The 21,389-nt window shown below is 47.9% G+C and overlaps 1 protein-coding gene across 17 annotated transcripts in view; it reads left to right on the forward strand.

Moving 5' to 3' along the window:
* ARNTL (aryl hydrocarbon receptor nuclear translocator like) overlaps positions 1 to 21,389 on the forward strand; it is a 119,977-nt gene that overhangs the window by 30,736 nt on the left and 67,852 nt on the right. For 15 of the 17 annotated variants that reach the window (XM_021716497.1, XM_021716498.1, XM_021716496.1 and 12 more), the window contains exon 1: positions 4,857 to 4,930. Coding sequence is in view for 1 of the 17 variants with exons in the window: in XM_021716495.1 (XP_021572170.1) it covers positions 4,858 to 4,930 (73 nt within the window). In the remaining 16 variants the exon portion in view is untranslated. Of the gene's footprint in view, positions 1 to 4,856; positions 4,931 to 21,389 lie in introns of those variants that run through there. The other 2 variants (XM_021716495.1, XM_008065976.2) reach the window with 1 other exon arrangement.

The following is a 21,389-nucleotide window of genomic DNA, read 5'->3' on the forward strand; positions in this document are numbered from 1 at the left end:
AAAACGGCGAGGTGGGCCTCTAGGGACTCCAACTGGCTGAGGTATAAAGGGTGGCTGCTGGTTCTGTACCTGGGAAGGATGCTGCAGGAGTGCACAAAGGAAGTTCTGGAATATGAATCAATACCGCCCATGTTCCAACGGGTCCCTTGCCTTCTGTTCTCTATGTGTGGGCCTCAGTCTTCCCTACTGCAGACCGCTGCCTTCCCCATGGGGGCACAGCTGACTTCAGCCTCAGTTTACTATCCCAGTTAAGGGGGAACTCCTTCCTCTGCATCTGGATTTCAGTTCTAGAGAAGGGCTCTGATTGGCTCGGTGTGGGGATGTTCCTGCCGTCCTTTGGACCAGTCACTGCAGCCAGTGGTTGGAGTGTGCTACTCTGGGCTGGATTGCTGTCCACCCCTGTTGGGGCAAACAGAGTCTTTTTAAGAAGAAGGCAGAAGAAATGCCTCTGGGGAAGACAAAAAAAAAAAAAAAAAAAACAACTGTTTACTGTGGCTGACTGAAATAGGATTTGAAGCATGTATATCTCGGCCATGTAGAACTCTTGGTAGAGTTTTAATCAGGGGACTTGACCAAAGTCAACTTGACTTGACCTTGGTTTTTATTTAAATCATTCCAGACAGCATGTGGGGTCGCTGTTAAAAGTAAGAGGTTAGAGGTGGCGAGGCAGGTTAGGAGGCCGCTGCAGTAGCTCCAAGGAGAGCTAATTAGAGCCCTGACTTCCGACATTTGTGCTTTACAGCATCAGTGAGGTGAAGGGCAGGGATGGAGTCTAGAGGCAATTAGGCAAACAAGACTTGGTGGCCAGCAGGAGGCAGGCAGAAAAGGGGCTTACAGGGGATTGCCCACCACCACATAGCTCGCTTCTGGAAGGCCAGCCTTATCTTTGGAAACTAGTTATTACATATTGGTAGACTTGACATGCCTTATCACTTCTTAAGAAATGTGAGTGTTGTTGGCTTCTTGTGGTACCCTAGCTGGAAAAGGAAACTGATTGATTTTATTTCCCTCCCTGTAAAAAGCTTCCTCTTTAGCCGGGTGTGGTGGCTCATACCTGTAATCCCAGCACTTTGGGAGGCCAAGGCAAGAGAATCACTTGAGCCCAGGAGTTCAAGACCAGCCTGGGCAACATAGCAAGACCTCATCTCTACAAAAAATCAGAAAATTACCTGGACATGGTGTGTGCATCTGTAGTCCCAGCTCTTTGGGAGGGTGAGGCGGGAGGATCTCCTGAGCCCAAGAGGTGGAGGCTGCAGCAAGCCATGATTGTGCTACTATACTCCAGGCTGGGTGACAGAGTGAGACCCTGACTCAAAAAAAAAAGCTTCCCGTTTTTAGGAATCAGATAATAGATGATACTGTCAGGATTGCCAGTGGAGAAATAGGTGGAAGAGACAGGGCACTGGCCTGGAGACCCTCCTGCCCTGGCCAGTCCCAGGGTCTGTGGGTTTGCTATACAAGCACTCGTCCCTTTGGCATCATCCTTGCTGGAAAGGCTTCTAAGGGATTTGAAGAAATGACAGAATGGCCTTCATTAATAAAACAAAAAACCACAGATACTGGCAAGGATGCGGAAAAAAGGGAACACTTCTACATGTTGGTGGGAGTGCCAGCTAGTTCAACCTCTATGGAAAGCATATTCAGTGTGGCGATTCCTAAAAGAACTAGAAATTTGACCTTCTATACCGTCCAATAATTTCCCTTCTGGGAATGTACCCGGAGGAACTCAAATCACTCTACAAAAAAGATACCTGCACTCGTGTTTATTGCAGCACTATTTACAATAGCAAAAACATGGAACCAGCCATGCTACCCAACAAAACTGGACTGAATTAAAAAAAGTGTGGTACATATACACGATGGAATATTACACAGCCATAAAGAAGAACAAAATTATGGACTTTGCATCAACTTGGATGGATTTAGAGTCTATCATACTCAGTGATTTATCACAGAAGCAAAGAACTGAGTACCACATGTTTTCACTCCTAAGCGGATCCTGAACATTTACCATAATACTGTAAGAACTGGATAGGCAGTAGCCAGAAACTGCCAGCGGCGCTGGGGCACATAACATCAATAAGGGTACCTGATCTCAAACCAGGCAAAGTGGGGACCTGAGGGAGGCCCAAACATTACCTGTACAATGACCACTTGTATACCTAATCCCGAATTGTACCCCACATCTTTAAAATAAAATAAATTAAAAAAAAAAAAGAAATGACGTGATCTGATTCATGTTGCACTAGATTTCCTCCTCTGTTGAGAATAGACTCTGGGTGGAGGTAGGAGGGACTCCCAGAGCAGCAGCAGGAAGCAGGGCACCAATTAGGAGGCTGTCGCAATGATCCAGGGTGGTAATGGTGGAGGTGGTGAGAAGTGGTCATATTCGGAATGCATTTGGTAGGTAAAAACCAGCTTCAGTGAGGACTGGATATGGAGTGAGAGAGAAGAGAGGCGATGAGAAAGATTCTAAATCTTTGGGCAATCGGAAGAACACTGTCTTAAACCGAGGCGGGTGCAACTCTGGGGGGTGGGGGGAAGGTAAGGGATCTGACTGGACGTGTTACGTCTGAGACATCCACTGTGTCTACTTGGCTTCTTACTTGACACAGGCATTTGGATGGACCAGTCAGGAGTTAAGAGGAGAGGTCCAGGCTGGGAGAGAAATGTGGGCATCACCCGCATAGAGGGGCTATGTGACTCCCTGAGACTAGGTAGGGTCACCAAGGGAGTGACAGAAGAGATGACATCAAGGACTGAGCCCCGGGGCACTCTGACATGAGAGGCAGGCAGAACAAGCAAAGGGAACCAGCAGCCAGAGAGGGCAGAAAGCCAAGAAGCCAAAGGGAATGATTAGCCAGTGTCACAGCTGCAACGGGAACCTTGAGACTTGAGCAGTGGCTCTGGCAACCCGGAGCACAGGCCAGATGCACTTAGACCCAAGCGTCGCCTTGCAAGTAAATCACAGTTCTGCCCAGAAGGAGAGAATAATTGTTCAAAAAGGATCGATGAGAATGGGATGGTTTAGAATACATCTGCAAAAGATGTGAAGCGTGCTATGGGGTCCAGCAGGAGGGGGCGGTACTTCTGGCTTTTGTGGGGAGAATTAAACCAGATTCATTCATATCTTTATACATTTATTTATTTGCTAATTCCAAAACATGTATTGGGTCCCAGGGGCCAGGAGGAGAGGGGAAGGGGGAGTTAGTGTTTAATGGGTCTAGAGTTTCATTTTTGCAGATGAAAAAAGTTTGAAGGTAGATGGTGGTCCTGGTTGTACAAGAGCATGAATGTATTTAATACCATTGAACTAGACACTTAAAAATGGCTATGACTGTATATTTTATGTAACATGTATTTCACTGTATATTTTATGTAACATGTATTTTTGTTTTTAGTTGGAATCACTCTGTCGCCCAGGCTGGAGTGCAGTGGCACGCTTGTGGCCCCTGCAGCCTCAACCTGCTGGGCTCAGGTGATCTTTCCACCTCAGCCTTCCAAGAAGTGCCTGGAACTACTGGTGCATGCCCAGCTAATTTTTTTTTTTTTTAGTTGGAGTCTCACTCTTTTCACCCAGGCTGGAGTACAGTGGCATGCTCACAGCCACTGCAGCCTCGACCTGCTGGGCTCAGTTGATCCTTCCATCTTAGCCTTCCAAGTAGCTGGAACTACAGTTGCACACCACCACGCCTGGCTTATTTTTTGATTTATTGTAGAGACGAGGTTTCACTAAGTTGCCCAAGCTGGTCTCGAACCCCCAGGCTCAGGCAATCCTCTCGCTTCAGCCTCTCAAAGTGCTGGGATTACAGGTTGAGCCACTGCACTCGGCCTAATTTTTTGATTCACTGTATAGATGAGGTCTCGCCAGATTGCCCAGGCTGGTCTCAAACCTCTGGGCTCAGGCAATCCTTTTACCTAAGCTTCCCAAAGTGCTGAGATTACAGGCGTGAACCACTGCACTTGGCCCCAATTTTTAAAAATAGAAAAGAAAAAATCAGAATTTTTGGGGGCCCCACCATGAACTTGGTCTGGAATTGAAAGTTTGGAATGGATGGCATTTTAGTAGATGGAGATAATGCAGAGGAAGACATTAGGCTGAGAGGGGATATGTGTGGGATCTGGCCATCAGTCCTGGTTGCCTGATAGTCCACTGGGGAAACCAGGTGAACTGAGGCCGTGGAGTCAGCCTGGGCCAGTTGGTACAGGCCCAGATCCTGGCTGTGGAGCTGGACTTGCCTCCTTAGATTCTGTGAGCCTCTGGAGATTTCTGCCCAGGGGAGTGTCGTCCCAAAGGTTTGCCTTTCCATTAATCTCATTAATCCTTCCTGTTAAACCATTGCCTATTAAAAGCAATGGTATGGAGGCATGCATTTCTATGGTGAAATTTGTGGCCTGGGAGAATTTTAGGTACCCAGGCCTATGCTAATAAATTGAGGAGATTATTTTTCCATCCATTTTGCAAATACTTATGAGAAACAAATGCCTGTAGTGTTCCAGGCAGTGGGGGTAAGGATGGGACAAATTTAATAGGTCTCTCTTATTGAAAAGTCTACAGACTAGAGAGTGCCCCCGCAACAAGAAATTATGCTACGGCATGCCATGTGTTATCATAAACGCATCACCAAGTTCCATGGGAGCTGAGAGGGGTACCTGGTCTGCCTGGGACACTGGGGAGGCTTCCAGGGAAAGGCTCTTCGATGGATTTGAAGGATATGCAAAGATTTTTCTAGGCAAAGAAGCGGAGTTGGGCATCCCAGGAGGATGGTAAATCAAAACTTAGTAGGTGCTATGGATTTAAAGAAAATGTATAAATATTCCCTTTTAAAGTTAAACTCTTGTTTCATTGGCTTTTAGGTGGTGCTGGCTAGAGTGTATGCTTTTGGACTCAAGCTTAACTTTTCAAATGTGGAATCTGAGGCCTTCATTGGTAAGTCTTTTGCTACCTTCTTACCAAAGTATTCTGTTAAGGGTTGGTGTTTGGAATGAGGGGTAAGGAAGTGATGATGGGCAGGTGCTCTGTAGGGATTAACAAGCCTGGACCCTGGAGACGCCTGGGATATAGGCTGAAAGGATACAGACAAGAAGTGAAATCTCCCTGTAGGTTTCTGGTAGCTGCAGAGAGGGAGACCGGAGGAGGAGAGTCCAGGGCCTCAGGGGATAGATGGAGCTGGCCTCACGGAGAGGTGGAGCTTTGGCTGTATTTTGAGGGAAAAGGTAGACTGGAAAAAGGCCAGATGTGAGTGAGGTAAGGTCTTGAGAAGATGGTATAAGAAGTTTAAAAAGCGGACCCCTGAGTAACAGGCTCACAGGTGCAATAGCTTCACCCGAAGGAGGCCCAGGCAAGAACACTGGCAGGACCCGCTGGTGTCTGATTATTCTAGTCCAGGGTCAGCACGCTTTTTCTGTGAAGGACGCGATGCTAAATATGTTTGGCTTTACAGGTCACGTGGTCTCTGTCATAGGTATTCCACTTGCTGTGGTAGTATGGAAGCAACCATGGATAATATGGAAATGGATGGGTTTGGCTGCGATCCAGGACAACTTTATTTACAGAAACAGGTGGTGGGCTGGATTCGGCCTGCGGGCTGGATTCAGCCTGTGGGTTGCAGTTTGCCAATTCCTTTTCTAGACCCTGAATGCCTGGGCAAGACACTTTGACTTCATCCTGAAGGCAATGGGAAATCATTGAAGTTATTTTGGGCGAAGAAGTGAAATGGCGGAAGTGGTGTTTACATTTCAGTAACACTCATCTGATAGCTGGACAAGAGGCATGGGGCCCCTTCAGAAGGCAACAGCAATCATCCAGGCATGAGTCCTGTGGTTCATAGTAGTTAAAATGGAAGCAAAGAGCCACAGAAGAGATATTGCCAAGGGCGACCAATAGGATTTGCAGACTTTACAGACAGGAGTCAAAGGAGATGAAAGTTTGAACTCGGCGGTTCACAAGGGTACCATTGCCAGAAATATGGATTTGGGCAATAGAAGGGGGTAGTTGATGCATCTGGTTTTAGATATCCTGAATTCGAGGTGACAGTGGTTCACCCACCAGAAATGTCCAGCAGACAATTGGAAATGCAGGGCTGAAGCCTGGACTGCATGATTAAGTGTGGGGGTGTAGGATGGAAGCCATAGATTAAAGTTCTCCCCACATGGGCAGAGGGCTGAGCCCTGGAGAACATGCTTAATTGGGGGATGAGAGGAAAGAGGTGGAGGAAACCCAGAGGCCATGGAGAACAGAGTTCCAGAAAGGGAAGAGGCTGGGCATCCGAGGCCAGGGAGAAGGGACCTGAAGAGCTACTGATTTTGTGGCAAGGTCTTTGCCGATGGCCTTGAGGAGTGTAACTTAATGAGAGGGGAAGGGAAGAGGAAGCCAGGTTGCATGGGGTAGGCCATGTACGAGGGATAAAGAATGGGGATGTTCCTAAGATTGACCCCTGGGGATGTGACTAAGATCGGACCCCTTGTGGAGAGCTTGGGTAGTGAAAGCAGGGAAACACACGATTTAGGTACTTGCCTGTCAGAATAAGCCTTCCTTTAGCTCCAAGGCAAGCAAAGCGTGCTGTGACCAGTTCTTGTTTCCTTCTTTGGGGCCAAGCTGGGTTTGGGAGTTTGTGTGTACATTGAGCTTGTGATTGTGGTCTTACGCTCCCTTTGAGGTGTGGTGTTCATGACTGTGCCACAACTTGCACCACCACAGAATCCAGCCTGTGTTTGGACTCTTGCCATGAGACAAGATGTGATCTGTTGGGGAAATAGTTGTGTTTGTATAGATTGGAGGAGAACATGGAGTCGACCAAAAATTGAAATGAAATGTCTTACTGCAGATTATGGGGACTTGAAATATGGGACGCAAGTATGGGGACTTGAAGACATTCTCTCTCCCTCCCCCAGTTATGATTCAACTATGTGTCCATTTGTGCTCTGAGTATTTTGAGTGTGCCTTCTTTGGTTTGGATTCTAAGTCGTTTTGACTTGGTCTGTGTGAATATAGCAGTTAGAGATCCGGTAATACAAGTAACTGGTTTAAAGCTATGATTTACCGAACACTCATTATGTACTAAGTCCAGTGATAAGTACTCTGTATGTATCATCCCATTTTATCTTCAAAACGATGATGGAGGAATTAGTATTCCCATTCCAGACAGAGAAATCAAGTCATAATGAGGTTGAGTAACCTGCGTGAGGTTTCAGGGGATTTGAACCTTGGTCTGTAGGACTGTGGTGTATGCTGCTCCCTGGTTTCTCTCATCTAAGTCTAGAATTCTTCCTCCTACTTATGTAGAAGGACTAGAGATAGATTGCACTTTTTCAGGTTAAATCTTCGGAGCCTATCGTGGGCGTTTCCGCTTCTTAGGAGTTGACTAAGAAGGTGGAAGAAGTGTGGGAAGTCTGGAAGAGACCAAGACCAAACCTCAAACACTTAACTGTTTCCCCAGGCAAGACTTAGTTGGAGAAGGTGGCAGCCTTGGACTTGGAAAGAAAATTTCACCAGAAGACATGAGAGTTAGATTCCAGTCCTAGCCCTGTGACGATTGTCATGTCATTTTTGTTGAAACTCTCGGCATTTCTTTCCACCTCCTTCCAAACTCAGGCTCCAAAGGCAGGTCCTGTTTTGTTTTGCATGCCACTGTCTTCCCAGCACCCTGCACAGAATCAGGCCTATAGTATGTTATGTGCTCACATATGCCTCTAGTGTGCCAGGCACTGCTCTTGGCACCATGGTTATAGAGGTGACCTGGGACAAGGTCTCTGTTGTCATGAGACAGAAGACAATCTACATGTTTGATATGTAGGCTGTGGTGTCAGGTACAATCCTATCTGAAATAAAATGAAGTGAGGTCGAGGTGGAGTGGAGATGAGGCTGATTGATTAGGTAAGGTAGACAGTGGGCAGGAAAGGCCTCTCCAAGAAATGAAGTGAGACAGGAAACCTTTGTCAGGGGAATCCATAAAAATCCTCTTGGGGTGACTGCAGATCGTCAGCTAAGCCGTCAGCACCTCATTTTGATTATTTTGCTTGGCCGCCATTGCTAACGCCCAACTAACTGCTTCCTGAAGCAGGGGCTCCGTCTTCAGGCCTCCCCTCCTCTGGCCCGACTGAGCTTTCCCCTCCTGGATCGGCCACTACTGGCCTGCTGGCTCCTGGTCGTCTGTCCTCCAGCCTCTCAGACCCCGGCCCCCATAGCCTGTTGTGTTCTCTGTTCTCTGTTTGTCCTTTGCTCCAGGTTTGGCACTGTCCCTTTTGCATCATCCCTGGTGTTCAATCTGGGCGAGCAATCTGGGCGAGCTCACCCAGCACTCACCCCTGTCCTGAAGACACCCAGACCTCCATATCCGGCAGGACCCCCTCCCGGCCCACACTCCTGGCAGTCTGTCCCCTCCCGAGTGCCAGATGCGTATTGCTCCCTATGCTGCCCACCTTGGTCTGTGCCCCTCAGTTGTCTCGACTTCAGGAGTTGTCCTGGGCTTGTCCTTTCCCTCAACCATCATATTCTGTCGGTCTCCACGACCTGAAGAGCCGTTTTCTAATTTGTCAACTCAGCCCTTTATTTTTTCTCTCTCTCCACTCCTTTGTTTAGGACTCATCATTTGGATTTTTTTTTCTTTCAACAGCCTCTTAATTAGTCACCCTGTGTCCATCATTCCCCCCACCCTCATCCCACCCCCCACACTCCCTCAATATGATATTTCTAACACACATATCTGGTCACGGCTTTCTTCTGCTTAAAACTCCCCAAGAGCTCATCATTGCTAAGAAAACAGAAGTCTTCAGCAAGCCTGCAGCCTTTCCAGCACCTGGTCTTTGGCCACCTTCTGGGTTTTTCTTTCTTCCTAACCCATGTCTCTAATCTCAGCCGGCCACCAGCAGCCATCACTTCTTTCTGTCTGTGCAGGCCAGGCCCTCTCTTGGGGGTCAGCTGGCTCCTGCTCCCCCTCCAGGGAGCTCAACTCCAGGTCCCCTCGCTCTTCAGGACACCTTCCTTCCCCACCCTCTACCCCTCTGTGACCCGGAAGTGACCTTCCTCCTGGCTCCCAGAACACTTGCATGTCTCTCTCTTGCAAAGCACTTATCAGTGTAACTGCTGATTTATTTATCTGTGATGTCAGTAAACTGAGCTCCGTAAGGGTGGAGACCATAACACACACACACACACACACACACACACACACACACACACACACACACACACACACATACACACCTCTTACACTCACTCACTCACACACAATCTCTGTTCCCAGTGCCAGCACAATACACCTGGCTCAGGAAGTGTTTGTTGAAGGAACAAGACTACCAGGGTCTGTTTGTACAGCCACACAACAGATTAATAACGTGATCAAATATACTCGAAGGTTCATTGGCCATTGAGTTTGCTGGAGCCAACTGTCTTCTCAGCTTTGAGTACAGGACAGGTTATGTTAGGCTTGGGTTTGTGACTGCCTGTTGTGTCTCCCAGCATACTGAGACCTCAGGAATGTCTCTTCTCTATATTCTTTGCCTCTGACTATTTATTTATCTATTTATTTATTTAAGCTCCTGTTGTTGATGGAATAATAATAGCAACTCAAAACAAACAATAATCTATCAAGAAAGTCTTAGGAATGAGGTCCACCCAGCTAGGTCCTGGAAGAATCCCAAATTTCCTGAATTAGCTAGAATATCTCTTTTTGTCAACCACATCTGACAGTCCTTTCTCCCTTAGTCCAACTGAGAATGCTTTTCTGGCTGGGCAATAAGGATACCTAATTGTCCTTTGTGGGGTCTCCCAAGGGTATTTTAATCTCCATTTGGAACTTTGTAAGGTCCTCAGTGAATACTGAGGCATCACACATAGGAAGAGGCTCTGACCCCAGGGATGCCAGGTCGACATCCGTATTCCCCATGGGCGCTAGCACAGTGCCCCTCGCTGACAGCCGATACATCTCATGTTCCCATGTGGGGCCTTCAACTTGACACTTATTGTGTCTTCGTCACTTCCTAGTTTTGCCATGGAACTGGAAAGTTGTGCCAAGAATGCAGCTTTTATTTGGGGGCTCATAGTTATCTGGGAAGGCTTCCCAGAAGAGAGGTGTTCTCAGCACCAAGGTATCCTGCTGACCAGGGCATCCCCACCGGCTCTCAGAGCTGCCCTCCCTGCCAGGAAGCACCTGTGATGCTGACTTCCCTCACAGGGGCTCTCCATATGCTGGTCCCTCAGCGGGGAATGCCTTTTACTCCTGACTTGCCCAGCTCGTGCCTGTACACCCTTCAGGTCTCAGCCGGTTCGCCTGCCTCTCCCTCGCAAGCCTCCCTGACCTCCCTGATGTGAAGGCTGGGGGTTGTTATCACCATCCCATTGTCGGTATCTCTCTCACTCACGGGTCACCTTGTGTCCAGCACTGCCAGAGTGCTTGGTGGGTAACTACTTGGTATTAGGAGCTCCATAGGTATTGATTGAAGTGTTATTATTATCCCAGAGACACCATGTGAGGAACCAGAGGCCCCAGCCCACAGAGTGTGTGGCAGAGTAGGGGTCTGTCCCTGTGGGGTTGCTGTCCGACCCATCCTGTGTGTCACAGGTCCCTCTGCCACACGTGCAGACAGCCCATCCTTTGTAGCACTTGTCACAGATGTTATTTGACATGTGTTTGTGTGGTTGTTTGATGAATGAATGTTTGTTCCCTGCTGGGCAGCCCCCTGTAAGCCCCAGGATGGCAGGAGTACCCAGGGCTCCAGGCAGGTGCTCAGCCTGCAGACTGCCAGCCCACCACAGCTTCTCCTTGCCCCTCGCATCACTGGAGTCTGGACCATGATCGTAAAAGAGCCAGCCTGGCTCCCCACACTTCTGGGGCCTCCCTGGCTGTGATCAGGGCCTTAACCCTCACCCTCACCTCCCTGTGTCTGCATTAGAGCCAGCTGAGCTGAGGAAGCGTCCGTGCCTTGGTGCGGTCTGTTCCTGGGCCCACTCCTTTTGCCCTGCCCTCCACCATGCACCCCCTTGTCCTTCTGTCGGGAAAGGAACCCTTTAGCTCCAAGGGCAGAACCAGCTGCCTCCTCTGATCCTCTGGAACTGCACACCCCCAAAGATGACCACACAGGTCACCATGATCTGCGCCTTGGCTTGTGGTCTCTGTGGCAGGGTGGTGCCCTGCACAGGCAGGGCTCAGGGATCTACAGAGGGGGAACCTCACAAGCGGCTGCTCCCTGATACTCTGATACTGTGTGTGTGTGTGTGTGTGTGTGTTTTCTTGCACAGTGTTTTCTCTTGCATCATTTATTCCCCTCCTGTATCTCGTACTTTCAGAGGTCTAATGTGGGGCTTTGAATAATAGATCTATCATTGTGGTTAAACACCTATTTTCTCTTCTCCAAGTCTGAAGGTGCCCCTTTCCCCCACCCCCACCCGGGTATCCCACTACTTCATGGGGTTGTCGTGACTGTGAGGACCCTCTTCCCAGACCCCATTCAGACTACAGTGATGTGAAAGCCCTATCTAGATTCTAGCTGGCTGTGCAGGAGCCCGGGCGGCAGGGGAAACCCAGTTCCCTAGCGCACCTCCCCAGGCCTTCAGGGCTTTCTAAGGCCAGGCTGGCTGAGCTCCAAGTGACTCACACTGTTTTTGATTGGGAAAAATAAAAAATTAGAAATGGCTTCTGACCAAGAGGGGAAAGTGGGTGTGGGGGGAGAAGGGGGACAGTGGCCATGCCTGGGTACCTTTGCCAGGAGCATACTGAGACAGGCTTAAAGCGTAGACGGCCTCCAGGACACCTCCCTCCGGGACATGTGGCATACTGGTCTCAGGCCCTGGTGGCAGACCTGCTTCAGAACTCCAGCTCTGTGTCTGTCCAGCAGTGTGACTCGAGAGAAGCCCACCAAACACTAAGCCTCAGTTTCCCCACCTGTAAAATGGGATTGCGATCATACAAATAATCTGTATGCAGTTCTTATGAGGGTAAAATGAAAGTATGCTTAGCAGTGTGCCTGGCATGTAGAAAACACCAAATAGCTATTATTTGTTATCATTATTGTTGTTTTAAAAGTATTATCCTTATTCCTGAGTGACAGAACTAGGTCTTATCTCTTTAAAAAAAAAAAAAGCAATAGTGTTAGTAATAACTATAAGAAGACTTTGGACAAGATATAAAGTCTAAAATGCACAGTTAGAGGCTGTGATGAGTAAGTGAGTCAGTGAGATGGTGTGTAAAAGCACTTTGTGAATTGCAAAGTATGTCGATATTATTATTAGTACAAATATATCTGTTGTTTCATTTTTGAAAAAAACGACTGAGCATAATTTTATGATGTTGAATCTAACATCATAAAATTCTTTCATGCTTTTGTTTTTGCTTGGATGAAGGTTTGTCAGACAGCCTGGACTCTCGCCCAGTGGCTGTGTGACCCACATTGGTGATCCTGGGTACCACATGCCTGGACAGCACTTGGCATAGAGGAGCATCTCAGTGGCTGCTATTATTTACATTTTTATGGTAAACATTTAATACATAATAGGAAGTCCTTATGGGTTCATTGACAGTAAATTGTGGGTAATGCTTTGAGTTATTCTTTATTTTATTTCATTTTATTTTATTTTATTTTATTTTTGAGTCAGAGTCTCACTGTGTTGTCTAGGCTGGAGTACAGTGGCACCCTCCTGGCCACCGCAGCCTTGACCTGCTGGACTCAGGCAATCCTTCCGCCATAGCCTTCCAAGTAGCCGGAGCTATAGGCGTATGCTACCACGCCCAGCTAATTTTTTATTTATTGTAGAGACGAGGTCTCACCAAGTTCCCTGGGCTGGTCTCAAACCCACAGGCTCAGGCAATCCACTCACCTCTGCCTCCCAAAGTGCTGGGATTGCAGGCTGAGCCACCGAGCCTGGTCGAGTTATTTTTTATTCAGGACCTGAGAAATTCACACTCTCAAAGTTTTGTGCCTAGTATAGCTAAATAAATATAAATTTCTTTAGTACTTGTTATCAGCAGCTGGCATTATCTTTACAATATATTAGAAATATTTTCTTAATAACAACTACTTCACTCTCCTTTTTTTTTTTTGAGTCAGAGTCTCACTCTGTTGCCCAGACTGGAGTGCAGTGACACACTCCTGGCCACCACAGCCTCAACCTGCTGGGCTCAGACGACCCTTCCACTTCAGCCTTCCAAGTAGCTAGAACTACAGGCGCACGTTACCACGCCCGGCTGATTTTTTGATATATTGTCGAGATGAGGTCTCGCCAAGTTGCTCAGGCTGGTCTCGAACCCATGGGCTCAGGTAATCCTCTCACCTCGGCCTCCCAAAGTGCTGGGATTATAGACATGAGCCACCTCACCCGGCCCACTCTCCTTTTCTTAATCTCCATTCCGTACCATTTCCTTGACCCCTCCTACCTTCCTGAAAATAAAGTTGAACAAAATTAGCTATTAAATGTAGATGCTTCCAGGCAGAGGTTGAAAATTTCCTACTCACTGACTGCATCTGGCCTGCAGATGTATTTTGTTCGGCACTTGCGGTATGTTAAGCATTTAAATTAGTGGCTAACATTTACAGGTTGGTAGTCATGTGTCAAAATCCAGATTTCCAGCTGTCCATGAAAAGTCGAAGGTCCAGCAGCACTGGGCCTGTCTTCTTTGTGGCAGCGCTGAATCGTGGCCGTCTCTCTTCTCAGAGCTTGTTCCCAGCTTCCGTCGGCTTGTACCTTCCCACAGCCTGCTCAGCCCCTGCAGGTAATAAATAGTGTTTGTGGTCCCCGCTAAACCAGCTAACACCACCAGTCTAGAACTACTTTCACTAGCAATTTTGACTGTGAGTCAGGAGGATATTTTCCTTGGTAAGTTGTCATTCTTACAACCCAAGTGGCTATAGTATTTCAGGCTCTTTTAGAGTTTGTAGTGTTACCTTCCCTCCTTCCTGCAGGACTTCCTCATTAATGATCCTTACAAAGTCTTCAGATTAGCTGAGTGTGGTGATGTACCTATGTGGTCCCTGCTACTCAGGAGGCCAAGGCAGAAGGCTTGGCCTCCTGAGTAGCAGGGACCACATGGGTACATGAGCCCAGGAGGTTGAGACTGTGTGAGCTGTGATCCTGCCACTGCACTCCAGCCTGGGTGGCAGTGAGACCCCGACTCAAAAAAAAAATTTTTTTTCCAGCAAGGTTTCTACATCAACATGGAATGTTGGCTAATGCACTGTATACATTTTGATGGCCACTATTTAAAGGAGGTTACAAACAAGTGAACTGCTTTGATTCAGTGATTCATGGTGTAATTTTGATGAGATCGGGCACGTTGAGGGTGGTATGGCCATAGACAGTGTAATTTTGAAAAGTTAAAGACACTGCATCTTTTTTATTAGCTCTCTCACTAAAAAAGTTGTCCTGACTGGGAATAGTGGCTCACACCTGCAATCCCAGCACTTTGGGAGGCGGAGACAAGAGAATTGCCTGAGCCCAGAGGTTCGAGACCAGCCTGGGCAACTTGGTGAGACCTCATTTCTATAATAAATGAAAAATTAGCCAGGCATGGTGGTACACGCCTGTTGTTCCAACTGCTTGGAAGACTGAGACAGAAGGATCTCCTGAACCCAGCAGGTCAAGGCTGCAGTGACCATGAGCATGCCACTGCACTCCAGTCTGGGTGACAGAGTGAGACTCCAACTCAAAAAATAAATAAATAAATAAAATAGTTGTCCTTTGGCAGAATCTTTGTTGAACTAGGCAAGGGGTGTGAGGATCCAGTGCTTGAGACCACTGCCTTCTGCAGTCTTTCCCTAGATGACCCTGTGCCCCCTTCCAGCCAGCAAGGGCCCAGCATGGTGGTCCACAGGGGCGAGAGAAGATTCAGTCTTTAGCTGTGGTCTCTCTAGGGGGCCCCTGGTAAACATCAAAGTTTTAAAACATGGTTATGATTCTCCTGTGAGCTTTGAAAAATGATTTTCTGTTTGTGTCATCATAGAAGTAATAAACACTGGTGGTAAATTCCAACAGCACTGAAGTGCTTCAAGCAAGAAAATCTTCTGTGACTCCCGCCCCAGCCCCGCTTCCAACCCTTCCCCAAAGATAAGCACTTGGGAGTGTTTGTAGCTTGTGCTTGTGGGCCTTTGCATTTGCTTGTTTCCCTCAATCCCGGCCCTCATGTCCTTTCACAGACACCTTCACCTTTGTTTTATAAAGGTGGACTCCCATGCACAAGGTTCTGCACCTTTCTTTTTGCAGTCGCTATTTCTAGGATTATCTTTTCAAGGCAGTATGACCAGATAAATGGAGCTTATTGTTTGTTTTTTTTTTTTTCCTTCGACTTGGAGTCTTACTCTATCACCCAGGCTGGAGTGCAGTGGCACACTCACAGCCACCACAGCCTCGACCTATTGGGCTCAGGCAATCCTTCCACCTCAGCCTTCCAAGTAGCTGGAACCATAGGCATGTGCCACCACACCTGACTAATTTTTTGAATTTTTGTAGAGACAAGGTCTCACCATGTTGCTCAGGCTGGTCTCAAGCCCCTGGGCTCAGGCAGTCCTCTTGCCTCCACCTCCCAAAGTGCTGGGATTGCAGGCGTGAGCCACTGGGCCCGGCTAGCCTACCTTATTGTTTTTAAAAGTTGTACTTCATTCTGTGGATGGATCTTACATTTATTTATTCCTTCTTGTATTAGTAGACACTCAGGTCATTTCTGATCTCTTGTCATCACAGCCATTGATGCTGTGGACATTTTTGTACACAGCTGCAAGTCTTTGGGTGAGCTTTTCTTTGGTATAGCTATGTAGAAGTGATATCGGTCTAAGTGGTTTTTCATTTAAAATTTGACTCAAGATTGCCAAAATTACCCTCTAAAAAGACTGTACCAATTCATGCTTCTCCCAGGAGTGTCCTGTTATGGCTTCTAGCTTTTGCTTAAATGTGTATAAGAAAAGTCAATTTTAGCTAGGCAAAGTGGCCCACACCTGTAATCCCAGCACTTTGGTAGGCGGAGGCGAGAGGATGCCTGAGCCTAGGAGTTTGAGACCAGCCTGGACAACATGGAAAGACCTTGTCTTTACAATAAATAAAAAAGTTAGCTGGACATGGTGGCATGCACCTATAGTCCCAGTTAATTGGAAGGCTGAGGCAGAAGGATCGCCTAAGCCCAGCAGGTCAAGGTCACAATAGCTGTGATTGTGCCACTCCACTCCATCCTGGGTGACAGAGTGAGACTCCGACTCAAAGAAATGGAATAGTCAATTTTAAAAACTCACAAATATGCCATCAAAATGACATGCTTGTCTTAGAAAAGCATCCACAATACAAAACATAAATGGTTTTCATATCTTGACTTTGGTGGTTATTATCCTACAAGGTGACAAAAATGTTCCCTAAATATTTTAACCAATTATTAAGTGACTAATATGGGTGTCAGTTGTGCCAGGTGGCCTTTGGAAGAATAATAGCCAAGTTACAGCTTCCTTTTCCACAGTTCTGTCTGGGCTGGTCTGTCTTTCCCATCAAGGGCCAAGCCGTCAGTACTGAGGCTGTGGCAGTGTTGGAAGGGGCAGGGCCAAGGATCACCAGCTCTTAGACGCCAGAGACCCAGGCATGGGGAGATAGCCAGGGACCCCTGTGAGGCTGAGACAAAGTTTTGCCTATAGCACATCATGGAAGCTTCCTTGACTGAGCTAGAGGCGGGGAAAGAAAAAGGAAATGACACACCCAGACTTCCTGTGGTCACATTTGTTCACTGCTTTCTCCTAGGAGTACTAACGTGTAGGCTTGTGTTTTTTCATTTGTTTTTTGTTTTTTGAGGTGGGGTCTCACTCTGCACTCAGGCTAGAGTGCAGTGGCATGATCATGGCTCACTGAAGCCTCGACTTCCTGGGCTCAAGCGATCCTTCCACCACAGCCTCCCAGGTAGCCGGGACTACCATGCCAGGCTGATTTTTTAAATTTCTATTTATTTCTGTGTTTTTGTATTTATATATTTACTTGTAGTGATGAAGGCTCCCTATGTTAGGCTGCTCTTGAACTCCTGGGCTCAAGCAATCATTCCATCTTGGCCTTCCAAAAGTGTTAAGATCACACATTGAGCCACCGTGCCTGGCCAGGATTCACATTTACAAAGTGTTTATTCTGTGCTGAACATCTGAGGGGCACCTTTCAAATATTTACTCATATATTCCTCAAAATGCCTCTGTGAGAAAGTTACTGTCCCTATTTTGTAGAAGGGGACACTGAGGCTCAGAGAGGTGAGGTCACCAGCCAAAGCATCACACTGCTATAAAAGTGATGATGCCAGGATTTGAACCCTGGGCCTATCTGACTCCAATCCCTCTTTGCAGTAGACCAGACTGCCCAGCTGGGTCTAGTGAAGCTCAGGGCATTCTAGAAGGATAAATGGTTTGGGCATCAAATCTCCTGCAGCCTCCTTAGTGAGGTTAGTGCTAAGCAGCTGTGGCCAATAAAGGGTAAACTGTTAGCAAAAGCCAGGCGCCAGCTCAGACGGCCAGAGAGGAGGCCTCTGGAGAAGGTGGAAATCAAAATGTCACACACAGTCAGCAGGTGGTGAGCAGACCACCTCTCAGACCTGTCTTTTCCAAGGAGAAGGAGACATAGCCCGGACCGAGAGTTCCCAACCACCCGTGATCAGTTAAGACCCCTGGCAGAGAATTTGCAGAACCTTTCCAAATGCTAAGGAAACCTTCGAGAACATGAGGTTCGACTCTACAAAAAAATAAAATAAAAATTAGTAGGGTGTGATGGCACATGCCTGTAGTCCCAGCTAATCAGCAGGCTGAAGCAGAAGGACCACCTGAGCCCAGGAGGTCGGTGCTCCAATGAGTCACGATCGTGCGTCTGAACTCCAGCCTGGGCAACAGAGCGAGACCCTGACTCAAAAAAAACCCCCAAAAAACAAAAAACTGTGAGTCCTGTCTCATCCTTCTACTGTATAAAGTTCTCTCCTGGGGGTGCTCCAAGCTGGTAGCTACCAACTGGGGACCCTGGGTTGAGAGAAAGGCTACCATATGAACCCAGAAATGAATCATACACAGGTGTATTCTCAGGAGCCTACTCTTTGGTAGGGGAGCCCAACAGGCAAGTGATATGTCCACTAATAGGAGCTGATTAATAGAGGAAAGATGAATTAATCTTCCAGGTAGGGTAGGGTGGATGAAAAGGGTCATTAAGCAAGTGGGGTATTAAAGGTTAAATAGAAGTTTGACAGAGAAGATAAAGCCAATTATCAATTAATGGACAGCTCTATCCATTAGTGATAAAGTCACATTGTTTTTTAGGTATATATGTTAACTTTTTTTGACTCTTGCCAATACACAGATAAGTTCAAATTCAGCTCCTTTATTCTCCCTTTCTTTTTCCTCTCACCCTATCGCTTCTTTCCCTCACACTGCTTCAACGTACTCAGCCACTGAACATCTCTCAAAGATGTTCTTTATACTTTAGTAAGTCCTCAGTGGGTCCTATTTCATCCTACTAAGATTTTACAAGGACTTTAGTATAGCTATCTTTTTCTTTTTCTTTTCTTTTCTTTCTTTCTTTTTTTTTTTTTGAGTTGGAGTCTCACTCTGTCACCCAGGCTGGAGTGCAGTACCCATGGCAAGCTCATGGCCACCACAGCCTCAACCTGCTGGGTTCGGTTGATCCTTCCGCTTCAGCCTTCCAAGTAGCTGGAACTACAGGCGTGTACCACCACACCCGGCTAATTTTTTGATTTATTGTAGAGACAAAATCTCACCAGTTTGCTCTAACCCCTGGGCTCAGGCAATCCTCCCGCCTCCTTCCCCCAAAGTGCTGGGATTACAGGTATGAGCCACCGCGCCTGGTGTATCTTTTTCCCCACTTTCTTTTCCATGGTAGGTATAAATTCTTTTGCTTTCTCAGCAGTGAGCAAACCACCAACCGCTTGATTCTACTGCGTGCCTCCTGTATATCAGGCATGTGCACCATCTCAGTCTCCAGAATACCAGAACAACTTATGAAACGGGCTGTTCATTGTTTTTTACGGATGAGGAAACTGAGGCTTAGAGAGGTGAACACCCTGAGTATTCCACAAGCAGGGAGTAGGGGAGCCTTAATTTGACTCCGGGGCTCTTTTCTGTATCTTCGCTGCCTTCCTTGGAGACCTGCATATGTTTGAACCCAGGAGAGAGCCACCTGTCATGCACTGGTCAGCTGACTCGTGCTGCTGGTTTTGTAACCTGCTTGGTGTGGTGACAGCTGTTCAGTCACCTTCCTACCCATAACAGGGCTCCAGGATCATGCAGAAGTAATAATTGGGGAAAAAAAACAAACAATTGCCCTTTCCTCTCAACTTTTATGTCTAAGGTATTTGCAAGCAGATGACTTAGACTGTTAAATTTTTATTTTTTGCTTTGTTTCTGCCCTGAAGGAATATGTGAGACACTGCATGTAGACACGGTGCTCTGAGCCCAGCCTGGGAGCCAGAAACTTGGATTCCAGCTTCGGTTCTGCTGGTAACTCCTTAGGAACTCCGGGTGAATAACTTCCCCTCTCCAGAACGATATCTCCTTAGTGCAGTCTGGGCACGGGTGGTCCTGAGGATCCTGCTTGCTGTGAGACCCTGCATCACAGAGCAAGGCTCTGGAGGGTGCTGGAAGGAATGCAGCGCTGGTGTAGGGCAGGCCTGAGTACGAATCCTGACTCCTGTACTTCCCACCTCTGTGACTTGAGCAGGTCTCCCAGCCTCTCTGTACCCATCCTTGTCTGTGGAGTCAGGCTAAGAGGATCTGCTTCTTCAGTCACTCGGGGTTGAATGAGAAGGTGTAGCGGCTTCCTTCCCATGTCTCCAGCTCCTGCGTGCATTGGTTTTGGGCTAACTGGGTGTGTCTTCAGCTGAAACCCAAAACACCTTCATCGGGTGCAGCGTTCATGACACCTGGTGCCACTGGGAGACTCAACTCTGAGACTTCTCGAAGCTCTGTTTGGGAAGACGCCATCCTACCCCACTGAGCTTTATTAGTGCTTCCGTGGCAATGCCTCATTTCTTCACTCTTTTTCCCCCTTGCAGACAGCAGCTGCAGTGTGAGTCAGTCTGCATGTGTGGCGCTTCTTTTGCATCTCTTTGCAGGCAGGAAACGTCATTCATTTAGCAAATGTTCACCATGCCCGGGCCTAGGTGATGGGCTACAGAGAGGAGCAGACTTAGAACCACTGCCCGCAGAGAGCTCCAGGGAGGAGAGGTGCACATAGATGAGGTTACACGTGGGCTCGTTCCACCCCCAAGTATGTTATAGGGGGCTATGGGAAAAGAGAGGATGACGGTGCTGTCTCTGGGGGCTCTGGGGCCTCATGGAGAAGAGGTGACTTGTGAGCAAGTCATAAATGATGAGTAGGAAGGAGTCTGGCTGCTGCGGAAGTCCAGGAAGGGTCCAAGCAGAAGGAACCACAGGGCAGAGCCTGGGGGGAGGCTGGGGGGAGTGGACACATCGGTATGTGTCTGGAGCTGGGGCAAGAGTTGGAGGACCAGGAGGTGGAGGACCAGGAGCTGGAGGACCAGGAGGTGGAGGACCCAGAGGTGGAGGACCAAGAGGGGGAGGATTAAGAGATGGAGGACCAAGAAGTGGAGGACCAAGAGGCAGAGGGCCTGAGCTGGCACATTCTGGTGGTCATCCACACACTGATGAACCCCACATCTCTGTCACCAGTCCAGACCTTGTTGCTGAGCCCCCAACTCTTATACCCTCTGCCCACCTGGCAGCTGCACAAGGTGTCGTGGGCATCCCACACCCAACATAACTAAGCAGAAGTCTTGATTTGTTCCTAAAAAGAATCCAACAAACAATAACACGACCCTGCTCCTCCCCAGCCTTCCCCAGGCTAGCTAGGTCACCCAGGCCTACACTGTGGGCTTCATCTTCGATTCTGCTCCTTCACAGCTCGCTGCAGCCTTGACCTCCCAGGCTCAGGTGATCCTCTTGCCTCAGCCTCCCGAATAGCTGGCACAACAGATGCATACCACCACACCTGGCCAATTTTTTTGTTTGTTCCTTTTGTACAGATCAGTTTTCATTATGTTGACCAGGTTGGTCTTGATCTCCTGGGCTCAAATAATCCTCCCACCTCAGCCTCCCAAAGTGCTGGGATTATAGGCGTGAGCCACCACAGGCCTGTTTATTTATTTATTTATTTTAAATTTTTATTATTATTTTTTTCTGAGTCTCACTGTCGCCCAGACTGGAGTGCAGTGGCTGCTCCCGGACACCGCAGCCTCGACCTGCTGGGCTCCTGCGATCTTCCTCCTCAGCCTTCTGAGTAGCCGGAACTACAGGCGCACACTACCACGCCCGGTTAATTTTTTGATTTTATTGTAGAGATGAGCTCTTGCCTGCCCAGGCGGGTCTTGAACCCGCGGGCTCAGGCAATCCACTCACCTCAGCCTCCCAAAGGCGTGGGATTACAGGCT

Source organism: Carlito syrichta, unplaced genomic scaffold, assembly GCF_000164805.1.
Source record: "Carlito syrichta isolate Samal-C Ts95f unplaced genomic scaffold, Tarsius_syrichta-2.0.1 Scaffold308824, whole genome shotgun sequence".
NCBI classification, from domain to species: Eukaryota; Metazoa; Chordata; class Mammalia; order Primates; family Tarsiidae; genus Carlito; species Carlito syrichta.